This window comes from Aethalodelphis obliquidens, unplaced genomic scaffold (assembly GCF_003676395.1).
Source record: "Aethalodelphis obliquidens isolate GAN/ISIS:26980383/991018 unplaced genomic scaffold, ASM367639v1 scaffold81, whole genome shotgun sequence".
NCBI lineage: Eukaryota > Metazoa > Chordata > Mammalia > Artiodactyla > Delphinidae > Aethalodelphis > Aethalodelphis obliquidens.
Window position 1 is genome coordinate 5932556 of NW_020838025.1, and position 27996 is coordinate 5960551.

At 38.6% G+C, this 27996-nt stretch overlaps 1 protein-coding gene across 1 annotated transcript in view; it reads right to left on the minus strand.

Annotated features, from left to right (window-relative positions):
* CPB1 (carboxypeptidase B1) overlaps positions 1-27996 on the minus strand; it is a 39794-nt gene that overhangs the window by 438 nt on the left and 11360 nt on the right. Inside the window, exons 4-10 of the mRNA XM_027092794.1 lie at positions 17876-17975; positions 17686-17787; positions 16749-16850; positions 14293-14403; positions 14113-14203; positions 13222-13424; positions 1658-1742 (exon numbers count right to left, since the gene is read on the minus strand). Coding sequence (XP_026948595.1) covers positions 1658-1742; positions 13222-13424; positions 14113-14203; positions 14293-14403; positions 16749-16850; positions 17686-17787; positions 17876-17975 — 794 coding nt within the window. The remainder of the gene's footprint in view (positions 1-1657; positions 1743-13221; positions 13425-14112; positions 14204-14292; positions 14404-16748; positions 16851-17685; positions 17788-17875; positions 17976-27996) is intronic.

Sequence of the window (27996 nt, forward strand, 5' to 3'; positions counted from 1 at the left end):
GCTTTCTTTTATAATTACAAATGTTTTACTGCACAAAACAGTATAGGTAGGCGAATTTTCTAGTAAACTGGATCACAAAAGCTATGGGGGCTGTTTTAAAAATTTGTCCAGTCTTACCTCTAAGTCTGCTTAGTGGGAGTGATGTGTTTAATACCCCAGGAAGTATGTAATTTGTAATATATAAACTTCTCAGAGTGCTTGTATGCTGAGGTAAACTGTGCTATGTAGTGTGTAATCTGTTTACAAAATATATACAGTTTCTGGGAAAAGGATGTGTATCTCCTAGAAAAATAAGGAAAACTGCATGATGACTGGTAAGAGGAGAGGACTCCAAACCCTGCTGAAACTGTGCTGAGCGATGAAACTGGAGCAGTTGAGGGCAGGGCTGTGCCTTCATTTTTGTTTCTTCAGGGTCTAGCATATGGCCTGGCACAGATTAGGCATTCCTTCAGTTATTCATTTGGTGACAGTTATGATGTCATTCATTTATTCGATCACTCATTTGTTCATTCGTTCATTCAGTCAACAATTGTACAGCTCTCACTTAGTAGTAGGCCATGTGCTCGATCAGCTCTGGAGATGCTAGGACAAAGGAAAGACATGGCCCCTGCCCTCCAGGGGCTTACACTGTAATGGAAAGAGAAACCTCATTGAACTTGCCTGAAGAAAACCTACAAGAAGTTCACCATATGTGAATAGGTGCAATGTCACTGTGGGTTATTTCTGATAGAACCCCCTTAAGAAAATAGTATACCCCATCTGATACAGAGAAGTTTAATAAAGGACAAGAATACAGGAAACTGTATTCTACATGAAGCTTTTAGAAAGCCCTCAGGATTGGAGCCTCTCCAACTGCATTGAAGCCCCCTTGATGATGGGACTGGCCTTTTTTCCTTGTATTTCTGGTCCTTTAAGACCTGGGGCAGAAAGAAATCATGCAAAGGCAAATATATGTAGAAATTGAAAATGGGGCCTGCAGAATGCGCCTTCCCAGCAGATCCGAACTGCAGCCCCAAGGCTCTGGGGTCTAGCCGCTATCTAACGCTTTTGCCACTTGCTTGCATCCCTTGCAAATAGCTTGAGCCTGAAGCAGCCTTTCGAAACTGCCATCTGTTTAGCCAGGAAAACCTTCCCTCTACTGCTTTCCTCCAGCAATTGTCCTTCCAGATAAAGCTTCTGTGTCATCATCCTGGGAACTTATTCCTGATACTGTGGAGTGGGGTGGTTAGTCTTTGGGCGTGCTCTTTTCTTAGACATCCTTCTGTCGCAGCACTTAGCTCCTGTATGACAATTAATGTTTACTCTTCCCGCTTCCCTGCTGTGGGTTCTTTGAAGATTGCTCCAGCCCTCCTCCTTCCTTCCCCCTTCCCTCTTGCCTTCTCTCCATCCTTCTTTCCTTTCTCTCCTAGCATCTGTTGAGGGCCTGGCAAGTGGTAGACGCTCAATAGATGTTTACGGAGAGCAAATGTTTCCGTGGGCTGAAAGGGATATTTCTCCCCCTTTTTTCTGAACAGGAAACTGATTACATATTTTTTTAAAAAATTCACTGTCAGGCAAAAGTCACATGCTTTAAATGATAGAAAGGAAAGACGCTGGGAACCATTTGTTGCCTTTGAAGCACGTGGGTTCTTTGCACAGTTCTGACGCCAAGACTTACAGATTGTTGAAGCTCCTGGGCCATATTTGTACTTGGTCCTGTACAGTGTGGCAAGTTCTTCCATGGCACCTTTAGCCATGCTATTCTGCAAAAGAGCCAGCAGTAAGTGAGTGAAGAAATAAAAGCACACACCGACAAAAAACCAAACATCTGTACATTATTTTTAAGACGTTGAAGACATGTAAGTCACAGTTCGGGTTAGTGTTTTAAACTTATTCAGTGTGCATCCCCATTTTCCAGCGAACTTTGTCATATGATCCAAGTGATTCTTGTGGAAGGATGTCTTCCCTAATGCCCTCCTCAAGCACTCACTCTGAGCTTCTCTTTGTCACACACAGAGTTGTGTCATATTGTGTCAATACCATTAGCTGCCCTCTGAGTTCTCAGTGACTTTTTCTGTCCTTTATCTCTGTGTCCCCAGGGCCTAGCCCAGGGTTCGTTACTTAGTGGTTACTCAGTAAATGTTTGTTGAAGCTCTGAGATGGTTAGCACTCTTCTTACCCTATTATTTGAGAATTAGGTCCTTACATTTATTTTAAATGATCGTTGCAGTAAAATCTGGGTCCTAGCTGTAAACTCTGTTGTATTCAGAGTTTATTCTTTTACTTTGTTTTCTTTTTTATTTACATAGAATTTAGTTGCTCTGTTTTTTTCCTGGAATTCTTATTTAGGCTTGTTAAACATTATTTTTTAAACCTTAGTTCAGGCTGGAGAAATGAGGCTATAATGATTTGTAACTGTCCCAGATACCACATTTATTGACATAGTAAAATGTCACTGTGTATGAAGAATTAGGTTATATCTAAGGATTAGTCTGGCAAATCTATCTTGTCTCTGGAGCTTGTGAGAGAAAAGCAGGAGGCAAGGAGGTCTTTGTGGTTGTGCAAAGAGATTGTCTACCTATTAGAGGCAAACAAAAATCAAAAACGTACAAAATAATTCCAAACAAAACAATGCAAAAACCACCTGGAAATAGGGCAGGTTATAAAGTGAAGATTAAGTCACGACAGGATTATGTGAGTTGGGGTAGGAGTGTTAAAAACCACTCAAAAGAATGATTGGATAGTCGGTGCAACCTTCAGTGATAGTGTAAAAATGTTTAAGAATGGACAGTTCCAAGGAAGAGTGGTAGTTCCAGCATGGAAGATTTTTTAGACCGAAAAATGAGAGAACATTTATTTTATTTCAAAAGGCAGAACATTTGAATTCCAGAATTTAAAAAAGTAGCAAGTATTAACTTATTTTTTTTTTTTTTTTTTTTTTTATTAGAAGCAGCATCACCTTCTCATCAGACCCACTGCCCTCCCGCCCCTACACCCAGCCCCTCAGGGAGAAGGGCTGTGCACTCAGCTCCTCCCTGCACAGTAAACTCTCCAGTGTCCACTGACAAATTGTCTATGTAACTGAATCACTTTGAAAGCAAGCTTTACTTTTCTGTCTGGAGAACACAGATTTGTGAATCTGATTGTTACTACAGGAGAATTAGCCATAACTCATTCTGGCTATGAAACTAGCTATATTTCTTACTTTGGCATCATAATTGTCTTGTACATATGCCTGGAAAACTGTTGAAGTTGGTGATGACATCAGAATATTTCTGTTTCTACAAAATAGCAGCTTCCCTTAATCCTTGTTCTAATATTAAAACCAGTTCAGTCAAGTCTTAAGTCAAATTGATGAGGGCATGGCTGTAAGACTTCAAGAATTTCAGCTCCCAAAGCATCAATGCTTCATCGAAACAAGTGGTAAATTTGGAAATTTAAAAGGAATTATAAAACTTAAATCATGACTTTCTGGTCTGAAATGATGCAATCAGTTTCTTGGAACTAACTTATTATTCTTAGAGTTTTGGGACAGTAATTTGAACATTTTAGGGTTTCATTTCCCTTTTTCCCAAACTGGTAAACTAATATGTGCTTTGTCATACTGTATGGAATCTTTACTGTTGTGATCTAAAGGTATTGTTTCTGTTGTTTAATCTTATTCTAACCAACATACTAGAGTTAGGTCTTCTCTCCATCCTTTAGTATAAGGCCTGTTGCCAGTTGAAATCAGAAATAATGTGTAAACATTGCACAATGCTCAGAATACATTTAAAACCATCTTTTAGAGATGTGAGACATGGTGAGGTACTTGTTCTTTTGGTAGGCAAACAGCATGTTGCCTACTGTTCTACAATTTCTTTAACTTGCAATTCATCCAAGGAAATTTCTCGTTACTTATTTTTCTGAAGGCAGGACCTCTAATCCTAAAGAACTCTTATTCCTTCCCTAGCTACCTTCCTCGGGCTTTTCTTCTGTTCTGCTTTTTTTCCCCCTTAAACCTTGAATTCTTACTTTTAGTTAGTAGAAATAAGATTCTAATAAATTCCAGGCATGTAATGTACAGCAGGGGTCCCCAACCCCTGCGCCGTGGACCAGTACTAGTCCGTGGCCTGTTAGGAGCCGGGCCGTACAGCAGGAAGTGAGTGGTGGCTGAGTGAGCGAAGCTCTGTCGGCCGCCCCCCCATCGCTCGTATTACTGCCTGAACCATCCCCCTGCCCCACCCCCGGTCCATGGAAAAATTGCCTTCCATGAAACCGGTCCCTGGTGCCAAAAATGTTGGGGACCGATGCTGTGTAGCACTGTGACTATGGTTAACAATACTGCGTCGTATACTTAAAGATGCTAATGAGAATAAAGCTTTAATGTTCTCACCGTAACAACAAAATGACAATTATGGGAGGTAGAGGGTGTGTAAACTAATGTGGTAAACATTTTACAGTATATACATGTATCAAATCATCACATTGTGCACCTTAAATTTACACAGTGTTATATGTCAATTACATACCAGTAAAGCTGTAAAAAAAGGAAATTCTTCAGGATTAGTTCCAAATGTGAGAAGTTATGATGACTATAGACAATTTAAGACAAGATCATTGTCTTTATCTCTTGACCTCCTGTGTGTCAGATGACCTTCAAGTCTCTCAAAATTTTTATTGGTGTAACATAAGAATTGAGTTATCTCGCAAAATTGAAGGGGCTTACTTGTGATCTGTTATTGCTTCTGATTTATCAACTTATCCATTTAGTCATAACTACCCTTAGGGCCACACAAAAATGTTTAGTTTGCCTTTCCTTAGAGCAATAACCAAGTGCTTTCTAAGCCTTCAGAGGCATCTTTTGGAAACAGTTGCTCTGCCTGTGATGCTGAGGCAATATCTAAGATTGATGTTAACTTAAAATGGCTGTTATTTTGTTCCTGTCACGGGTACCCACTGAAGGAGCATCTAGTCTGTGTCTCAGCCTTGGTTCTCCTTGTCCTAAGTTGCTCTCTCATCTTGATGTCTACCTCTTCACTTGTCCTCTGACCATCACCTCATCATCACATCCTTCAATGGCTCTCTCACCTTCTGTTGAAGTCTGGCCTCCTTTCTTGACATAAAGAGCCTTTGTGAGCTTGTCCCTCTCTTCTCTCTCAGGCTGCATCACTTGCCGTGCATCCCCATGTTCCTTCCGAGCCAGGTTTCCCTGAACTACTTTCCGTACCCTTCCCCGCCTCTCCTTACCTCCATGACATTGGGTGTCGTTGTCCCTTTGTAGGAAATCTCTTTCCCTCTTTGTTCACAAGGAGGCTTGCTATTGTTCTTCCAAATTCAGTCTAAATGTCATCTTCTTTGCAAAGCTGCCCCCAACTCTCTTAGGGAGCAATGAGCACCCCTTCTTTGTGAGGGCTCACATGTCTCTATCAGAGTTCCTATCACTCTGTGCTGTAATCATTTGTTTTTGCATCTGTTTGTCCCCTAGGTGAGCTTTTTGTGGGGGGGGGGGAGGATTCTTGGCTATTCATCTTGTATCCTCAGCGGATTGCATTAACACCTAGCACATTGTTGGTTGGTTGATTTAGTCTCTTCCTAGGGCTTCAGGTGAGCCTGATTTGGATGGGGGTGCAGAGTGCTGAGCTCTACAAAGGCTGGACTGTGACCCCCCTGAGTGGAGATTGAGGATGCTTGTGGGGAGAGTGGTGGTACCACGCAGTGATGGTTGATGGGTTACCACATTTAGACATTGACCTCTGCTGGGCACTTAACTTATTTCCTTTGATAAAAAAAAGTGAAGTCTGTAGACCCTTTCTCTCAGCCCCTCTGAGGCCAAGGGACAAAAAAGTCAGAGCAGACGTTAATCAACCAAAATATCATATTTTAAGTTCCAAGTATTGTAACAAAAATCCCTGGAATCAGTGTGGGTCTTTTCTTTTTTTTTTAAGAGTTCAAATACTTTTACAAATGTTGCTCATTTATCTTCCTAACATTATCTGTCCACATTCATCAACACAGAATTTTCTAGCAGAATGGAATGCCATGGGGGCAGCACGCTTGGTGGGAATGTTCCAACCAAGCTGGGTGACTGACCCCTGCCAGAAATGGTAGAGAGAGGGGTGATTCCTGAATTTGCTAAAATATTAGAGAGGTAACTCCTTTTCCTTGTATGTTTCTGTGAAAAGGGACTAAGACAGCTGACAAAAGACTGGCAGAAACAATAGTACATCAGAGAGCATGATCCATGTCTTGAAACTCTAATTAATGACATTTTCTATATAACCTGTCATTTGAGGGAGATCTTACATCCTTGCTCAGTGGGTTCAAAATAAGAACTAACATTTACATAAAACCTTAGACTTTGACAAAGAGCTCTTGATAAGAGCTAGATATTTTTATCCCCATTTTACAGATAAAAGAACTGAAACTCAGAGAGGATAAAAGAACTTGCCCAAGGGCATGCAGCCCCATAAGTGGCTGACTTGAGCTAGGTTCTTCTTGCTTTAAATCCTGTGCTCTTTTTCACTTCTCCTTGTGGCCTTGGAATACTTCAAAAGAAGTGTTGCTAGAGCTGGTTTTACCAGTTGTAAAGAACAGAAGGAAGCTAAATATAAATCAGCCTCAGAGAAAACTTTGCTTTCAGTCAAGGCCAAACATGGCCAGCCTTTATTAATCCTTAGATATGAGTTTCCTACCACGTCTTATGCATGTTCTCTTTTGTCACCTGTTTTCTTAAAAAGAGGCCTTGGTCATAGAGCAAAAGACAGAGAGAGTCTAAAATGTCACATCTAACTCAAAGCCCAAGAGACAAAGGACCAACTAGTGTAACGTTTCCCCAGGCTCTGAGCTCCAGGGGGCTGGTGAGATGAATAAGGCAAGGGTGTTCTTTTCCACTGACCTGCATTCCTAAGGAACATGTGATCAGGAAGCCCCGTCTCGTGACTGTGCTCATGGTCGTCATTGCAACCTCTACGTACACCGCCAAGTGTCATGACAGTGGGGTCTCGCCTCTTCTAATCTTCCACTGGTCCATCATTACCGTACAAGAAAACGAAAGCCCCAAACTGACGGTGGGGTATATACCAATTCAAAGGGAATTTTCTTCAGAACTTTGCTTCTAACTTGAAGTTCTGAGTTTAACCATCCCTCTGGGTGAATACATGTGATAATGGAAGCATCAAAATGATCTTTAGCAGCAGTTTCCTTCCTTCTGTCCTGTGATAATGGGTAGCTTACACCAAGGGACCAATGAGGAATTGAACTTTTATAAGTTTGGTGCAAAAGGAGAAGCCTCCAAGGCCTACTGAGGCAGGGACTGAGGAGAAAGCCTTTGAAACAAATATGTTTCTGAGAAAAAGGAGGAGAGTAAACAAGTGCAGGCTCTGGTTGCAAAGCCTTGAGATGAAGAAAAGGCAAGGAGTGTGGGAAGGCCTGCTTTAGAGAGCAGGGCCTGTCTGTTCTGGCAGACTCCATGGGGAGCGTGGCGATGCTTTCACTGATGGAAACCAAATTCTTTCTTTGCCTGATCTGAATACATAGTTTTAAGCTCTTTAAAATTCAGGTAAAATGTGAAGCATGAGTCAGCTGAAGTTGCAAAGTCCAGAATTTTTTTTTTCCCCCCGTGGCGGTGGTGCTTCTTCCAAATAAATGTTAAAAAATAAATGCCGTATGATGGGAATGTAGTCTCCCACACTTGAGATTTGCAGAAAATTGTAAGCTCTTTGTGAGGAGGTGTAGGATCCTGAAAGCCAGGGACCTTTGGCCAGGAATGAGACTTTTCTTACCTTTGCTTAAAGCAGGGTTTCTCCACCTTGGCACTTGTGACACGTGGGCTGGATAATCCTTTGCTGTGGAGGCTTGTCCTGAGCTTTGTAGGGTGTTTATCAGTCTCCCCTGGCCTCCACCCAAGGCATGCTGGGAGCATTCCCACAGTGACAACAATCAAAAAGGACCCCCACCCCCACCCCCGCCAGACGTCCTCTGGGGGAAGGGAAGGAGGCAAAATTAGCTTAAAGGAAAGTCAGATAAAAGATGTAATTATGTTAAAGAAGAAAGTATTTTAGAGAGAAAAACTGAAAAAGAAGACAGCTGGTTTTAAAGGTGCTCTGAATGCCTTGTTTTCCTCTGCTGACGATAGTACAAGTGTCTCCGAAGCGCCGCTGCTAGGTCACACCTGCCAAAATCACACTTTACCTGCAGGGTTGCCGGATTTAGCCAAAAATACAGGATACCTGGTTAAATTTAAATTTCACGTAAACAATGAATGCTTTTCCAGTATAAGTCTGTCCCATGCGATATTTGGAGCATACTTAAACACTAAAAATTATTTGTTGTTTATCTGAAATCAGATCTAACTGGGAGATCTGTATTTGACGTGGCCATTCTGTTTACCAGGTTACTGGCTCCAGGGCCCGCTGTGACACAGGAGTCATCCTGACATTAAAGTCTCTCGGTAACCTGGTTACCTCACTCCCACTCTTCCTTCAAGAGAACATTCACAACAGGCTGACCCCCTCTGCTCCCTTCCTCATGGCAGGAACCAGGGTTTATGCCGAGCACTTAATAGGTGCTCAGTGGAATTTCTGGTAATTGCCTGATGAGTCATGTACTGACCAGGCCCTGCAGGAGAATTTTAACAGGCCAGAAAGCCACTTAAAATGTATAATGGTAAATCAGCACCCGGTTTCTCTAATCAAAGAAATTCTGCAGTTGTCACTTAAAATTTCTTTGGTCTTATAAGTGAGATTAGAAATTCTGAGAAAATTCCTGAAGCAAATGTTCTGTGCCTCCAGTCCTGCCTAAGCTGCTGGCAGCCTGCCTGACACAGGGACTGTGACCCGGTTGCTCTTGTTATTAGGCAAGGACGTGGTGACAGCAGTGATGGAGTGTGCGCATGACCCTGCAATTGTCCACCTCCTAATCACAATATTTCTTCCCCCATGATTTTTATGTTTATCTCTAATCATAGTCCCGGCTTTTGCTCACGTGCTTGGGTGGAGCAGTGGGTTTCTGTTTTGGCGGCTCACTAACTAAAGCTTTAATTAAGAGGTAGTGAGGTGTCTCTGGACTAGAAGGTGTTAGATTTTAGAAATGGATTTCTATCTTTTGGTCAAGTTTAATAATTTTTCAGAAATATTTACACTGTCATATTTCTCCTGGTTAATGTACGTATACTCATGCAAGTACTGGCCAGAATCATGAAGACTGGGCCCTGAGAAGTCAGGGATCTTACTTGACCAGTGTAAATCCTTAGCAATGTCCGGGGTCAGAGGTAATAATGATATATTTGTGGGATAAAAGACTTTATTTAATGAATGGTCTTTTGCAAACCGGCTGCATGGAGCACCACCATAGAACACGGCCACACAAATATGTGTTGGAAGTTGAGGCAGCTTAAGAAATTCTTCAGCATCCACTACCTCCATGCCCAAGGCTGCCTCTACTACTGGTGTTGGCTTAACCGAGCCTTCATTGTCTGAGCTAGAAAATGAGAAAGCAGAACCAGAGAAATTCCAAGACTTCCACCTGTGAAATCCTGTGCTTCTAATGTAGAAATGCAATGATAGACGCATGCCCTGGATCGGCATCTTTGTGTGGTATACATCAGCTTTCCATTTGGTCAGGCTGGGAAACGGGTGAAGATACTTAGTTGATTGGTATTATTCTGGGTTTCTGCTTTTGAATTTAGAAGTAGTGTTATAGTAATAATTATTATTAACAGAGCCGTGTGTGCCTCTTTGGGGGGAAGGTAGACCAAAGATTGGGAGCTTTTCCATGCTCAATAAATGCAAAGATATGGATAGGTTTGGGAGCCTTTTCAATTATGTCTCCTAGTTTTTATTTCCTCTGATGATGAAGAGGTCATATAACTCAATATTTCATTACCCTTTAGAATTTTGGAAATGTAAAGATATTCTTTTTCTGGATCTTAAAACTTCCTTTGAAGATAGTGATAGCTTTATACTGAAGACATCAACGCTGAGGGACTGGACGTTTATGAAGTCATTGGAAACTCACAGTGCATTTTGTATTCTTTCTTTAAATAATATATGCATGTAAAAACAGTTTGCAGTCAGGAAAGCATTATGCATGTAAGACACTCTTATGTTTCCTCAAACTTTTTTTACTCATCTGCTGAAGATGTATTTTTTGGTAGCCTTTGTAATCCAGGCTATTACTTCTGTACTTTTACTTCATTGGTCTTTTGCATTCCCATCTCTGCCTTTCTTCCCTCTGAAGGTTGTCTCCTGATATAAGTAATTGTCAGGTAATCTACATGTAAGATCTTTCAGAAATGAAGCCGTACACATTTTCATCACGACTCAAATGTCAAAGGATTGGTACTTACGGTATGTTCTAAATTTGAACTGAGAGAGTGCTAATGTTTCTATACAGAATAATTCCCTTCCAATTATTTCACTGAAGCATTTTTTTAGCTACAAATATGATCTTATATACATGCATATATATATGCTAAAATCTGTATAAGACAAAGTCTGCTTTGTAGTCCTGTAAGAAAATTCTGAGTTATCTATAATGTGGTATGGTGCCAATAATTCATCTTATTAGTCTTTTACTATCTTTTGTTTTCTACAGTGGGGTCACATTTTTCTAATGGAGAATTAATATGGAGGCACTAGATTTGGGTGGAACATTCATCTTTCTAGGTCAAGACTTTTAGTTTTTTAAAGTGATATTTACAAATAAAAACATGGAAAAGCCAATATCTTTCTTCTTGGGAGACTCAAATTCTCTTTTGGCTATACATGTATTTGTGATAACACTATAGTTATGAGTTGTTCTAGCAAAATGTTCTTAGGAAGTCAGTGAATTGGATTTATACAAAATAAGAAAAAGACTGAAAGGATTTCTAGTTAACTATTCAAATGATTTAAATTGTTTTGGGGTGCCAAACTAAATTCAGATCTCAAATGAATCAAATAATCAAATAATATGCATCTTAGATTTTACTGATGGCATTTAAATATCTCTTTTAAGATACTAGGCAAAATTTTAATCACAGAAAAGATTACTGGAAATTAAAGTAACTTTTAAATCAATGTGTGTGATATAAGTGCAAAGAATTTTTGTATTTTATTCACCTATCTTATGCTCTAGAAAACATAAGAAGTAACATGTCCTTTTCCTTGAATTTATTAGATTTGTGGGTATAAATTTAAACAAGGTAAGATTATTTTGTGGTTTATGCTTGTTTGAGAATTGATTATGAATATTTTACTTTGATATAGTTCTGTTTCACTTCTTTGTTAATTAGAATTTAAAAACAATTTTGGAGGATGGAATTTCTAATATATATATATATATATATTTTACTATTACCTCTCTTTCCTTGATTTTAAATGAAGAAGTGATTCTTAGAGGAAAGTATCAGTGGATCACATTCTCTGGAATGGTTTCACACCATTTGGGGCACATATTGAATTGGCCCACTAAACTCACTTTGAGTCTTGGGTCTTTTCCTGGAGAAACCACAGGAAGTAGCAAGAATTATTCATGAGATTCTAAAGGTAGAACTTACTTGATTCTTTTTTTTAAAGGAAAGTTTGTAGACTTCTAGAGCAGTCAGATACTACGTTATTGTATGGAGCCAGTGGGGCAACAAAGTTTTCAATGCTAAAAGGGCTTAAACTTATTCCCCAAGTAAGAAAAAGTATTGAAACTTTGTGCAGCAGCTCAATTCCAAAGAACACTTGAAGCTTTTCTGTTAGCATTAGTCTTTTAGTGTTTATGTTTAAAACTAGTTATTAAGCAAATTGGATATACTGGTTGTTACATTTAATATGGTTTATAATTTTAGTTTTAATGTTTTACTTACTAACTCATTCGTGCTTAGTTTGTATGGCTTTGTCTTTTTCTCTTTTGATGTGGTACAGCTTAAGCATATTCACATGAGTTAAGCAAACAACATACCCCCACCTCCTCTCCTCTGGTGGCCCTGGAAATCGAGGACTGAAATGAGGAGCTGACCACACCCATCTCTGGGACAGCAGGCCTGTGAGCGCCCACTGCTGGGAACACTTTCAGACTGAGCCTAATTGGAAAACTGAAATATTGAATGGTTCCAACTAATGATGTCCTCTTTTGTTTTTTGGCTACAGATAGGGAAAATGGGAAGATTTTCCTGAAATGAAATGAAATGAAAAATAGCATTTTTTTTTTTTTAAAGAACAGGACCTGGCTAACTGTTAGCTATCAGTTTTCTAAGAAGCTGAGTTATTTTTCCATTTTGCTCTTCACAAATATTTACAGCATTACATGTTTTATTTGGTCTCTGAAAGACTGAATCTGAAAGTACAAAACAGTTTCCAGTTGATAAAGTTATTGGGTCTTTGAATTTATGCATTTAGGTAAGCCAAATATCTATGTCGTTGTCTAGGTGGAATACTTTTTTTTTTTTTGGCATAACTCAAATGCTTTAAATCTTACACTTGTTCTTTCAGATCATTGGTCCCAACTTCTGGCAGCCAGATGTTCATAAATTAAAAAAAAAGTTGTTTGAAGGATTCAAACCTGCTTATTTTAAAAAATTATACATTGATGTACCGTATTTGTTAATTTGAATAGTATAAAACTCTTATATTATTTAACTTTTCATGTGGTTGTATCTTGATTCTCCAACAAGATTGCTAATTTTTTGAGTCAGGGATAGTTCGTTTTCTTTGCAATATTTCTCATATATAGTAAGGACCCATTCACATCATTTGTTCATTGAATGATTTACATCTGTGTCTCACCTAATCCAACAATTTAGAAATAAGCAATATTAGGATCTTATCACTTAACCAGATATCAACCAAATGTGCAAATTCCTAACGACATCTGCCATACTCTGCCTGTGCATGTCAAATCCAGCTCAAGGCAACTTGATAAAATTGACTTTCTGATTAAGATTATGTATGAGGTGAAGGAACTTTGTTGATTACCTCAGATGCGTCTGAAATCATCATGTGTGTCAGTGCTGTGGTGAAGCAGGAGGAAGTGGAACGGTTGTCATTTTGAAGATTAGTGAATTAACCGCATTTTGGCGATCATTCCCTACATCAAAATCACATTTCTTCTAGCCAATGTATGTAGCCAATTTCAGATGCCTTGTAAATTTGTGTTGGTAAGTTTTTTGCTTCTATTACCGAAAATCAAGAATGGAACTTCCCGAAATTTTTTGTATATATATATATTTTTTCCAGGAATAGAATTTAAAAATCTCAACAGTGAAATACTATATCTAGTACCATGACTACTTACCAACTCAGCATTGTTCTCGGGGAGTTTGTAATCATAGGAGTAAGGGTAGAGTATCATCTGGGAGTATGAGTGGATCGTCAGATATGCTTTGATGGAAGAGAGGTGGTTGCGGATGAAATTAGCCAGGGCCTTGGTCTCTTTTTCAGACTCTGCAGCAGATCCACAGTAAGTTTCATCACAGGGGTTTTTAGAGGCCCCGATAGCTGGAAAAACGTATTGTTGTTAATGGCAAATGGTCATCTGCTGACGTTCCCACAGGTCATGTTTCAAAATTTCAAATTAGAGAGTTAGAGAGTTAAAAAATAAGTTGTTTTCACAGGAGTTTTTATAATCATCCTCATGTATGTGTACATTATAAAGTATGCATACATTTAGTCACAAGAGTAGGGTGTTTTTAAGCTAACAGGCTAAAAAGTTGCATGTGAAATCACTATGTCCCTGTGTAGTGCTAAACAATGAGATCAATATAGTGTAAGAAGATTAATAAGTAGGGACAAACTAATATCTGTGAGAAATTTCTATATTAGTATAATCATTTACTGAGAGTTGAATCACAAAATTATAATCACAATTTTATTTAAATAATTGTTTAAATAAGTATTTAATGATGGTCTCCTCTAGATTTTACATTCCACAAGTAGTAGGATTATGTCTGGTTTGTTCAGTCTTATGTTTCCAGCGTCTAGCACAGCTGGGAACATAATAGAATAAGCAATACATTTTTATTGACTGAATAAACAAGCTGTTTATTGTCTGTGCTTTCAGAAAGTTAGAACTCTAAAATACAAAATTTTATATTTTTTTCTTATTTTAGACACTATTGTGTTTTCCTGTTACTTTCTTCCTATGCTTTTCAAAAGATGCATGCAAAATGGTCAGCCAGATACTTACTGCACCAACCAGCATCAAAATTTCTGTTGGGGTCTGTGCCAATGCAGGTGGATCCAGCGTTGGTGGAGCGGGTCTTTCTCCACATTCGGTACTGAAAAGTGCAGTTTATGGTTAGGACAAGTATAGTAGAAAGTGGTTGGTTTTAATTTCATTAGCCCCTCTCAGTATTGGTTCATATACCTTGGTCCAGGTATAGATGTAGCCGTCGATATTGACCACAGGCAAGACATAAAAGTCTAGCTTGTCGAGAAATTCTGTCATGTTTCTGTCATGTCCATAGGTGCGAACAGCCTGTGTATAAATTACAAAGCAGAATTTCATGGAAAAATGGAATGCATTATGCTGCTAAAATTTACACAGACGAGATGAATGTTGACTTTGGTAACAAAAGTGGCATCCCCTTTTGAAGTAGATATTATTAATATTTAAAAAGCAAATAGCAAAATATTACTGACAGTTTTGTTTAAAATAGTTTCTAGTTCTTACCTTTTTCTAGGATACTCTGTCTCAGTGGTCCCCAACCTTTTTGGCACCAGGCACCGGTTTCGTGGAAGACAATTTTTCCACGGATGGGGGTGGGGGGTGTTCAGGCGGTAACCCGAGTGATGGTTCAGGCGGTAACGCGAGCGCTGGGGAGCGGCAGATGAAGCTTCACTCACTTACCCGCCACTCACCTCCTGCTGTGCGGCCCAGTTCCTGACAGGCCGTGGACAGGTACCAGTCCACAGCCCGGGCGTTGGGGACCCCTGCTCTATTTCATCCATATATACCTCATATAATTATTACTTTTTATTTTAACTATTTACTTTAAAGATGAACGAAAATTCAATAAAATTAAAGACTTAGAGAACGTGAATACTCATTTCCTTTGAAATAGTAACTGTAATAACTTTTTTTCAAAGTTAGTAGGATATGAGGGTAAGAACTTTTTTTCAAAGTTAGTAGGTTATGAGGGTATTCCTAGTAAGTAAGGAATGTCTGTGGATGGCTCTGCATGTTCCTAATACTGTCATCTAGAAATTTGTTTAATTTTGGTGAGACCTCCTGTAGATGGTCTCAGTAGAGGAAGAAGAATGAAAAAGGCTCCCACTAGGAAGTGAGATCACACTGATGGATTTTGGAGAGGCTTTCACCAAGTCTCAAGTTGCATAATGATGGAAGTCTTCTTATTCCTCTTACTTGAGAAGGGAACTCTGTTAAGGGTCTAGCTCTCCCTGCTAAGTGATGTGGATACCTATCTATGAATGAAGGACCTCATACCCATTTATTATGTTCTCTTAGTCACAGTTCTTCAGCCCCAGGATTATATTAAATTTACATTCAACTCTTCCCTAGGCTTGCTTGAAGAGATTTTTAAGGTATTTATGGTTTCTGTGTAGTAACAGTTTTTATATATTCTTCATGGCTTTATACATGTATGTTTATTAAAATAACACATGGTAAAGCATGTGCTTTTTATGTTGGAAGAGCTATAGAACCATGTTCTGTTAGTGGTCTGTGATTAGAGGTAACCAAAGTAATGATGAAAGTCTTTCTTTCTAGAGGGCAGATAGTGAGATACTCACTGAAATTAAATGGTGCCAATTGGACACATAACATGTCTAGAAACCAGGAGCCTAAAGAATAGATACAGAAGTGCTTTACCCAAAAGAAATTATCTTGTATATAATAATAGTCTTACATTTTTAAAGTATTTCAATATTTTAAACTTTACTTTTGAAATAATTTTAGACTTATAGAAGAGTTGCAGATACAGGGAGTTCTCATATACCTTTTACCCAGCTGCCCCGCATTGTAGTTGGTCGTCACGTCTCCTCTTATCTGTGACAATTTCTCATACTTTCCTTTGTGACTTTGACACAGGTGTTGTTCACCTTGATCACTTGGTTAAGGTAGTTTCTGCTAGGCTTCTCCACTGTAAATTTTGCCTTTGTAATGTAATACATATTTTTTAAGAGATACTTTGCTGCTGCAAATAACCTAGTTCTCTTTAAACTTTTACCCACTAATCCTTATATCCATCTGTAGATTTTCATGAAGTAGTTATTACTGTGGTGTTCTAATGGTAACTTTCTATTTTGCTCATTTGTACATCTATTAGTTGTAATTCTTCTATAAGAAAGAGTTGTTCCTTCTCTCCCTTTTTTTAATTTAATGAATCATCTATATCATTATGGACTCATGGATATTTAAAAGGGTTTCTACATATATCTTACCATTAGAATTATAAAGGAGTGGAAAACAGTATCATTTAGAATAGGGACCACTACGTATTGTTTTCTTTTACTCTGAAGTATACATTGATTATTATCTAGGAGATAATGATCAAGTTAGTGGTTTTTCCACAATCATTAACTTTTAAATGACCTATCCACGATATTTACTACCTGTTAGCCTTTCTACCAAAGGGGGGTAAGAAAGTTAAGGTGAGTGAAATACAAATAAATACCATTTGCTAGCTGTTTAAAAATTTTGCCTTATCAAGTTTCTTGGTGACCTTTATAGCTTGGACCTTGGAATTATGAATTTTTTCTATGCTATTATTCTCTTTTATTATAGCTAGATTACAAGGGATTGATTGAAATAAAAAAAATGCTTTCTACTTTCCTCTGCCAGTAATCATTCTACATACTGACCTCTCTCACAAACCACTGGCAAAATGCAGGGGAAATCCACTCTCTGGCATGGAAACCGCAGTCCATGAAAATGGCAGGCTTATTTGGTGCAGGTCTGCCAACCTATTACAAACAAAAGGAAAAGGGAAACTGTGATTCATCATATTCAGGGGTTAACATTCACTACCCATCTGGGCTTTGGACTCAACAGGTGAAACCTGACAGCAGCAAGAGGTACATTCCATGATTAAATTAAAACATAATACTAGCACGGTATGTTCTTGCCTCTAGACACTCACAGTATTTGAGCTGAAGGCTTACGTGGCTGTTTATTATTTTTATTAAGCTTGACAAGCTCATATTTTTCAGAAGATGCTTGATTACCCTGCTTAATTGTACCCACATGGAGGTTATTTTCTGCTGCTACTATTAGGAGACGTGACCAAGACAATTGGATGAGTAATTAGAAGTAATCATGATTGTTGCTAATCTTGTAAGAAGTTTTCCTTCTCTCCCATTTATTCCATGTCTTCTTATTTTCTTCATTAGAATTGCATGATAAAAATGGCATTAGAGGACGACAGAAACAAATTGTTGATACGCTGTGTACCGTTGTCTGATAGATATGAAGTTTATGAACCTCTTTAGCAAATGGATTTGCAAACAACATCTGGGAGAGGACAATTTCATCAAGGTAGATGATCATTTACATTGCTTACAGGAATGTGGTTAAATTTATAGGACTTCTCTTATTTTATTGCATTTTTTCTTTTGAATAAATCAAAATAATGATTTAAAAATTCACATATGATGAAACAATCTGGGGAATCTGTTTGAGGCAGGGAAAGAGTTATAACTATGTTTGGGATGAATATGTCTGTGAAACAGATGTTAATGTGTTAGAATTCATTGATTTAAAGCCCTCAGACATGGGAAGGTTATGGTTAAAAAGGATTACCTTGAGGAGGTACATAGTGTTTCCTAAAAATGTAGTTCCGATGGCACTGCGAGAGATGAGGTCTGGATTTTCGCTGGTGACTTGTTGAGTCCAAGCCTCTATCTACCAAATGGAACCATTTGTGGGTTAATGTGACATTCTTGGTTCAATTCCCAAAGCAATGTCTGTCTAAATCACGTGCGCATCATACCGTTTCCCAGTTGTTGTACTTCTCGTAACTGTGTCCAGTTGCACGGACCTTGCTATCAAACTGAGCCTCCAGCACAGATCTGAGGTTGCTTATTAATACCCTGTAATAAATCAAAGGGGGTGCTCCTGTAAACATAAGCATGTTTCCCAGTCAGCAAAAACCCAGAGTTTCTGCTTTAGCCGATGGTACAGTACATTCTCCATGAAGTCATCAGATCTGTCCTCTGATTATGCCTTTCAACTTGAGCTACTCATCACAAAGTAAGTAAATCATTGAGAAGGATACTGGAGACTATGAGCAAGGCAGGCTCTTCTTTGGCCCAAACTTCACCTGTTTGGGGGTCCTTGGACCTTAAACTTGGAAAATGATTTCCCTGGTACCTGGGGCATTCTGCATCAGGGCCTTGGGCTCAACACAGAAGCATGCCCTTAAGCCCTATCAGTGGTCTTTCTTCCTCAAGATTTTCCTTGTTTTAGCATTGAAAGTCCCATGTCCCAGGAACCTACTCAATCCCAGTAGTAGAAGATTGGGACAGCCAGTCACCTGAGGCCTTTCTCTAGGTTTTGAGAAAAATATCTTGATGGGTGGAAATTCAGAAATATTGACAAGCTAAAGATTTTTTTAGACCAAAGAATACTGAGTTTAAAGTATTCGTTTCTGCTTGCCTTTCTTTTGGCTGGTTTAAAGTAATGTAAGAATGGTTCTGTAGTAAGGTAATATGACAATTGGTGACAGAAACTTTGAGGCTTGCTTATTTCTAAAAATGATTATTCAGGTGAAAGGTCTTATTATAAGAGGCACGTGTGAAGGTGTGGGTATATATGACTTTGTTTCTCTTTGCTACTTTTGAGTGGAAAGTGTGTTCTGAAGGGACAAAATTTTATGAGCATTAATGTCCTTGATCATAGACTGTAAATATCATGGGCAGTAGTTAGTTTACAGAAACTTCTATTATCCACAGTCAAGCCTTGAAATGTTTTTATCTGACACACAGAGAATTGTAGCCGCATATCAAAAGTCTACTTTTCCTCCGGCTGCCCCAAGGGCATTCTGATGAAGTATGTCAGGGACATCCTCTGAACCTCCCTCCTGCTGTCTCCTTCTTTTGTTTAACTGTGCATGAACTTGTGTCTGTTTATGGAAAATACCATAAATTAACACTAAATGATATTTGTTTCCTAGCAAGAGGCAAATACTGTCTTAAGGGCTTAACTATCTTAAGGTAGTATTAAAAAAAAAAAAAGGAAAAGGAGAAGAGTTTAATATTTATTCCGTGGAAAGAACATTTCCCATTAAGCAGCCATCAGTACTTTGTTAGTGCTTTCATTTCTATGGCTGCTATAAGTTACCACAAACTAAGTGGCTTAAAACAACATGAATTTATTATTTTACAGCTTAGAAATCCAACACAGGTCTCACTGGGCTAAGATCAACATGTGAACAGTGAAGTGCTTTCTGGAAGCTCTAGGGGAGAGTCTGATTCCTTGCCCTTTAAAGGCTGCCCACATTCCTTGGCTGTTTGCCCTTCTCCATCTTCAAAGCCAGCAATAGCAGCTCAAGTCCTTCTCATGTTTCATCACTCTGACTTCCTCTTCTGCCTCCTTCTTCCACTTGTAAGGACCCTGTGGTTACTTTGGACTTCTCAGGACAATTTAGGATAATCTACCTATTTTAAGTTCAGCTGCTTAGCAAACCTTAATTCCATCTACAATCCTAACTTCTCTTTGTCATTAGCATATATTCAGATGTTCTAGGGGTTGGGATGTAGACATTTAGGAGGGACAGTCATTCTGCCAGCTATAGTTAGGAACAATGATTATAGTAAGTGCTATAATTAATTATATTCAACACCTAAATTGGATTGTTAGGGAATAGGGTGGAATTAGAAAGAATCTAGAATTAGAAATCAAAAAATCAGGGTCATAGTTTTGCCTAACATGTAAATTGGTTTCAGCAAAGTCATTTAATCTCTGGGCCTTATTTCATAATTTGTATAATGGGATATTTATTAGCTGGTATTCAATGTCCTTTTCAGTTCTAAAATGCAATGACTTGACTCAAATTCCTAGGCCTTGGTCATTTACATAGATGTCTTCCAAGGTTTATGAAGAAAAAAAATTAAACTACAGTAAAGTTGCCAGTTACCACCTTCATAAACTCTAGGGAAACATCTAGAATAGAGATAGTTTAGGTAAATGATTTTCAAATATAGCTAAAAACTAAAAACAAAACCAAAACAGGTAAACCAAAAACATTGAAAACTGAAAATCAACAGGCAGAAACCTTTAAGAAAACAACTGTATTCCAAGATTATCAGTTTGAAAGGACAAACTGATAATTCCAAGATTATCAGTTCGAAAGAACAAATCCTGCCTAACAAGGATGAACTTCTCTGACAGAATGGCAAAACTAAAAATCCAAGAGGAAATGGTAAATGACATCTACTTTCCCTTTAACAAGATTTTCCATTGACAGCGAGTAAAATAATCATCTAGGTCACATGGCTTCTTAGTGGCTGCCCAGAGAAAAGAAATCATCAGTTAATTGCTCCCAGGCATTCTACAGCCTCAGGACATTCAGTAGACATTTGTCCCTAAGACCGTAACCATAATGATCTCTGACCTACCAGGAACCAGCTCTGAGTAGAGGGGGGAAATAGGGCTTTCACAGCATATTGCAATATCCTTCTTTTGCATACAATCCTCAAATTCGAATTATTTGGGAGAATAAGTGACAATGTGGAGGTTAGTGTTTTGTTTGGTACTAAGAAGAGACAATCTGTTAGAGTTATTATTATGTTAATATTTAAACATTTTCATCAATAATCAGGACAAGGAAGCATAATAAAACCAGTTAGATTTAAGATGACACCCAAAAGTGTCCTCTAGTAACTTGCAAAAGAGTATCAGAATGAGGTTGAAATGTGGTGCTTTTGCCTGAAGGTGGGAAATTGGCCTTAAATGATCCTTTCCAGCCCTATGGTTTTATTAGATTTAGAACAAAGTACTACTTTAGCCACGTTACAAAATATGATTACTAAATAATGAGCTTCTATTCTAGGAGATTAAAATAATGACTCATAATGTAATAGGGACTGCATTACAGCTCCAAAATACAGAGGCATGTACACTATTTTATACTTTTATATGTTCCTTTTATAGTGCTATCCCACTTCCTTTTTTTTTTTTTTTAGCATGCAGGCAAATTAGATAACGGGACTCCCAACAAAGCAAGAAACACAATGTCTGAGGAGTAGAGACATGAGTTAGTTTTCTCCCCCTTTCAGATTCCTGAAAAAGGAGTATTAGGTCAGTCCCCAGACTACACACCCGTTGCTATTGAAGAACATTACTATGTACACATTGTTATCCAAGGACACTTTACTGATAGAATCTGAAATATGCAGAAAAATGTTATAGGCAGATAGCAACCATCAGTCTCTTCCTGCATTGGATAAGGCATAGACCACCTTACTGAAATTTGTAAGAAGGAATTCTGTGAAGGCCCACCCACCGACAGATTCTGTCAACTTGGCTTCAGAACCATAAGTGGGAGATTTACACCATCCAATTCCTAGTCTTTCTGTACCTAGGGTGTGACATAAGCATTTAAAAATACAGTTATTGGAGGGGGGTGAAGTCAAGATGGCAGTGTGGGAAGATGCAGAGTTCACGTCTCCCCACAACTAGGGTGCCTGCCGGATGCTGGTGGGGGACACCGTTGCCCAAGGAGACGGGAAGAACCCCCAAGCGAACTGGTAGGACGTGGGAGTACGGAGGCTGGACAGGACCGGCACCCCTGAGGGGTGGCTGAGAGGGACCCTTGGGGACTTAGATCAGGAGGGGAATGGGCCCAGCGTTTCCCCTGCCCAATCGGCCAGGGAAGTCTGCCCAGCTCTCAGGCCAGGTCCTATGCCCTCAGAGGTCCCCTCCAGGCTGGGTTGGTCCTGGGAGCATAGGAGGGAGCCCAGGAGAGAACAGGAAAGGTAGGTGGGAGGGGTCCTCCAGGACCAGAGGAGTAGGAAGGAGCAGAGGGCGTTTGCTCCACCCACTTGGACTGGGGGAGCCTGCTGAGCTCCCAAGCCAGTCCCCTGCACTCCAAAGTCCCCTCTAGGCCACGTGGGCCCTGGGGGCATAGGAGGGAGATCAGGAGAGGCAGGTGAGAGGGGACCTCCAGGAGGAACAGGAGAGGAGTGGAGGAAGCCTGCTGGGCTCCCAGGTGGGGTCCTCTGCCCTCTGAGACCAGAGGTGGGAAGCATACCTGGGCATCTTCTGTTGAGCCTAAGGCTCCCCCACCCTCGGACTTTTCCAGCCCTGTGGGTCCTAAGCAGAGGCCCCGCCCACCACCCAAACCTCACCCCTGCCTAGGCCCTGCCCTCCACAGCCAAGGCCTTTTCCACCTTTTTTTTTCTTCCTTCTCCTCTTTTTTTACTATTGTGGTTCTGTTTTACCCTCCAGTTGTTGTTTTGTCTATATTTTTATTTTTATATGTTTTCTAACATAGCTGTTAGTTTCTAAGTCTGATTTTATTTTTTACTTTGTTATTGTCCTTTTTTTTTTTTTGGCCATCCTGCACGACTTTCAGGATCTTGGTTTATGAGCCAGGGGTTGGGACGAAGCTCCTGTCGTGGGAGCTCTGAGTCCGAACCACTGGACTAACAGAGAGCCTCAGACCCCAGGGAATATTCATTGGAGTGAGGTCTCCTGGAGGTCCTCATCTCAGCACCAAGACCCAGCTCTACCCAACAGCCTACAAACTCCAGTGTTGGAAGCCTCAGGCCCAACAACCAGTAAGACAGGAACACAATCTCACTTATAAAAAAAAAGGAAAAAGAAAATTGAGACGGCAAAATAAAAATGTCACAGATGAAGAAGCAAGGTAAAAATCTACAAGACCAAATAAATGAAGAGGAAGTAGGCAATCTACCTGAAAAAGAATTCACAGTAATGATAGTAAAGATGATCCAGAATCTCTGAAATAGAATGGAGGCATGGATTGAGAAAATACAAGAAATGTTTAACAAAGATCTAGAAGTACTAAAGAACAAACAAACAGAGATGAAAAACACAGTAACTGAAATGGAAAATACACTAGAAGGATCAATAACAGAATAACTGAGGCAGAAGAACGAATAAGTGAGCGGGAAGACAAAATGGTGGAAATAACTGCTGAGGAACAGAACAAAGAAAAAAGAATGAAAAGAGTTGAAGACAATCTCAGAGACCTCTGGGACAACACTAAATGCACCAACATTCAAATTATAGGGGTCCCAGAAGAAGAAAAAGAAAGGGTCTGAGAAAACATTTGAAGAGATTATAGTGGAAAACTTCCCAAACAGGGGAAAGGAAATAGTCACCCAAATCCAGGAAGCACAGAGCATCCCATACAGGATAAACCCTAGGAGAAACACACCAAGACACATATTAATCAAACTAACAAAAATTAAATTCAAAGAAAAAATATTAAAAGAAGCAAGGGAAAACAAAAAATAACATACAAAGGAATCCCCATAAGGTTATCAGCTGATTTTTCAGCAGAAACTCTGCAGGCCAGAAGGGAGTAGCAGGATATACTTAAAGTGATGAAAGAGAAGAACCTACAACCAAGATTGCTCTACCCAGCAATGATCTCATTCAGATTCAACAGAGAAATCAAAAGCTTTTCAGACAAACAAAAGCTAAGAGAATTTATCACCACCAAACCAGCTTTACAACAAATGCTAAAGAAACTTCTCTAGGCGGGAAACACAAGAGAAGGAAAGACCCACAAAAACAAACCCAAAACAATTAAGAAAATGGTAATAGGAACATACATATCAATAATAACCTTGATACAGATGAACCAGTTTGCAGGGCAGAAGTTGAGACACAGATGTAGAGAACAAACTTATGGACACCAAGGGGGGAAAGCTGCAGGGGATGGGGATGGTGGTGTGCTGAATTGGGCAATTGGGATTGACATGTATATACTGATGTGTATAAAATTGATGACTAATAAGAACCTGCAGTATAAACAAACAAACAAAAAACAAATAATACTAAACTTTCTTTGGGTTATTTGTATGGAAATATGTTAATATAAATGTTTCAGACATTACATGAAATTTCTAAAAATCTTATATGTTCTGGTATAATGTTATAAGTCATAATTCTAGTTATTTAAAATGTATATCTCAGAAATAACTAAATTTCCTTGTCAATTGCATTATTACGAACTTTCATCAAATCTTTAACCGTGGTCACTTTTAAGTCTTTTGTCATTTACAGATAGTTCTGGGTATACTCTGATGCTTTTGCAAAAATGTTCCTGTAAAAGGGTTTCATCTTCAAGGAATTCATGGAAAAGACTCTGACAAGTACAGGTTTCTGGTAACTATACTGCTGAACTGAATGAATAAGCATTTTCAGAACTCTAATGGAAAACTGATGAATTCATATAAGTGCTAACAAAAGATCAAGATGAAAAAAATTAATTACATGGGACTGAGTGAACTGATGAGGATGATTATAATTTTTGTGACTTTCTGTTTGAATTAAAAAAAAATCCCACAAGGACTCAGAGGCAAAAAATATACAAATCAGTTTTCACTGCAAAGTAAAGGAGCTGTTACAGTGGAGGATTACAGGACTGAATGTCAATATTATGACATAGTATGAGTGTGTTTTGTGTTTGGTAATTGCAATCATTGTTGCTTTTGTTGTGGTCATCCATTTACAATGCTTGGTGTCAGTTTATCTGTTGTAAAAAAAATACAGTGTGTGTGTGTGAAAAGAAAAAAAAATGACCTTGAATGTAAATGGATTAAATGCTCCAACCAAAAGACACAGACTGGCTGAATGATACAGAAACAAGACCCATATATATGCTGTCTACAAGAGACCCACTTCAGACCTAGGGACACATACAGACTGAAAGTGTAGGGATGGAAAAAGATATTCCATGCAAATGGAAATCAAAAGAAAGCTGGAGTAGCAAACTCATATCAGATGAAATAGACTTTAAAATAAAGGCTGTTACAAGAGATAAGGAAGGACACTACATAATGATCAAGGGATCAATGCAAGAAGAAGATATAACAATTTTAAATGTTTATGCACCCAACATAGGAGCATCTCAATACATAAGGCAAATGCTAACAACCATGAAATGGGAAATCAACAGTAACACAATAAAAACAGGGGACTTTAACACCCCACTTACACCAATTGACAGATCATCCAAATAGAAAATAAATAAGGAAACACAAGCTTTAAATGACACAGTAGACCAGATAGATTTAATTGATATTTATAGGACGTTCCACCTGAAAGTGGCAGAATACACTTTCTTCTCAAGTGCACACGGAACATTCTCCAAGATAGATCGCATCTTGGGTCACAAATCAAGCCTCAGAAAATTTAAGAAAATTGAAAATTGTATTAAGCATCTTTTCTGACCACAATGCTATGAGACTGGAAATCAATTACAGGGAAAAACCTGTAAAACCCACAAATACATGGAGGCTGAAGTGCACTACTAAATAACCAAGAGATCACTGAAGAAATCAAAGAAGAAAAAAATACATAGAAACAAATGACAACAAAAACATAACGACCCAAAACCTATGGGATGCAGCAAAAGCATTTCTAAGAGGGAAGTTTATAGAAATTCAGTCTCACCTCAAGAAACAAGAAAAATCTCAAATAAACAATCTAACCCTATACCTAAAGCAGCTAGGGAAAGAAGCACAAAGAAAACCAATGTCAATATAGAAGGAAAGAAATCATAAAGATCAGAGCAGAAATAAATGAAATAGAAACGAAGGAAACAATAGCAAAGATTAATAAAACTAAAAGTTGGTTCTTTGAGAAAATAAACAGAACTGATAAACTCTTAGCCAGACTCATTCAGAAAATAAGGGAGAGGATGCAAATCAATAAAATTAGAAATGATAAAGGAAAATCACAACTGACACTACAGAAATACAAAGGATTATAAGAGACTACTACAAACAACTATATGCCAATAAAATGGACAACCACGAAGAAATGGACAAATTCTTGGAAAGGTACAATTTTCCAGGACTGAACCAGGAAGAATTAGAAAATATAAACAGACCTATCACAAGTAATGAAATTGAAAGTGTAATTAAAAATCTTCCAACAAACAAAAGTCCAGGACCAGATGGCTTCACAGGCAAATTCTATCAAATATTTAGAGAAGAGCTAGCACCCATCCTTCTCAAACTCTTCTAAACATTGCAGATGGAGGAACACTCTCAAATTCATTCTATGAAGCCACCATCACCCTGATACCAAAACCAGAGAGGTATCACAAAAAAAGAAAACTATAGAGCAATATCACTGATGAATATAGATGCAAAAATCCTCAACAAAATACTAGCAAACAGAATCCAACAACATATTAAAAGGATCATACACCATGATCAAGTGGGATTTATCCCAGGGATGCAGGGATTCTTCAATATATGCAAATCAATCAATGTGATACACCATATTAACAAATCGAAGGATAAAAACCATATTATCATCTCAATAGATGCAGAAAAAGCTTTTATCAAAATTCAACACCCATTTATGTTAAAAAGTCTTCAGAAAATGGTGATAGAGGGAACCTACCACAATATAATAAAGGCCATATATCACAAACCCAGCAAATACTGTACTCAGTGGTGAAAAACTGAAAGTATTTCCACTAAGATCAGGAAGAAGACAAGGTTGTACCCTCTTACTGCTCTTATTCAACATAGTTTTGGAAGTCCTAGTCACGGCAATCAGAGAAGAAAAAAGAAATAAAAGGGATACAAAATGGAAAAGAAGAAGTAAAACTGTCACTGTTTGCAGATGACATGATACTATACATAGAAAATCCTAAAGATGCCACCAGAAAACAACTAGAACTAATCAGAGAATTTGGTAAGCTTGCAAGATACAAAATTAATGCACAGAAATCTCTGGCATTCCTATACACTAACAACGAAAAATCAGAAAGAGAAATTAGGGAAACAATCCCATCTACTGCTGCAACAAAAAGAATAAAATACCTAGGAATAAACCTACCTAAGGAGACAAAAGACTTGTACTCAGAAAACTATAAAACACTGATGAAAGAAATTAAAGATGAGATAAACAGATGGAGAAATATACCATGTTCTTGGATAGGAAGAATCAACATTGTGAAAATGACTATAGTACCCAAAGAAATCTACAGATTCAATGCAATCCCTTTCAAACTACCAGTGGCATTCTTCACAGAATTAGAACAAAAAATTTTACAATTTGTATGGAAACACAAAAGACCCTGAATAGCCAAAGCAGTCTTGAGAGATAAAAACAGAGCTGGAGGAATCAGGCTCCCCGACTTCAAACTATACTACAAAGCTACAGTAATCAAGACAGTATGGTACTGGCACAAAAACAGAAATATAGATCAGTGGAACAGGATAGAAAGCCCAGAGATAAACCCACCCGCATATGGTCAACCTAATTTATGACAAAGGAGGCAAGAATATACAATGGAGAAAAGACAGTCTCTTCAATAAGTGGTGCTGGGAAAACTGGACAGCTACATGGAAAAGAATGAAATTAGAACACTCCCTAACACCATACACAAAAATAAACTCAAAGCGGATTAAAGACATAAATATAAGACCAGACAGTATAAAGCTCTTAGAGGAAAACATAGGCAGAACACTCTTTGACATAAACCACAGCAAGATCTTTTTTGACCCACCTCCTAGAGAAATGGAAATAAAAACAAAAATAAACAAATGGGACCTAATGAAACTTCAAAGCTTTTGCACAGCAAAGGAAACCATAAACAAGATGAAAAGACAACCATCAGAATGGGAGAAAATACTTGCAAATGAAATAACAGAGAAAAGATTAATCTCCAAAATATACAAACAGCTCATGGAGCTCAATATCAAAAAAACAATCCAATCCAAAAATGGGCAGAAGACCTAAATAGACATTTCACCGAAGAAAACATACAGATAGCCAAGAGGCACATGAAAAGATGCTCAGCATCACTAATTACTAGAGAAATGCAAATCAAAACTACAGTGAGGGGCTTCCCTGGTGGCGCAGTGGTTGGGAGTCTGCCTGCCGATGCGGGGGGCA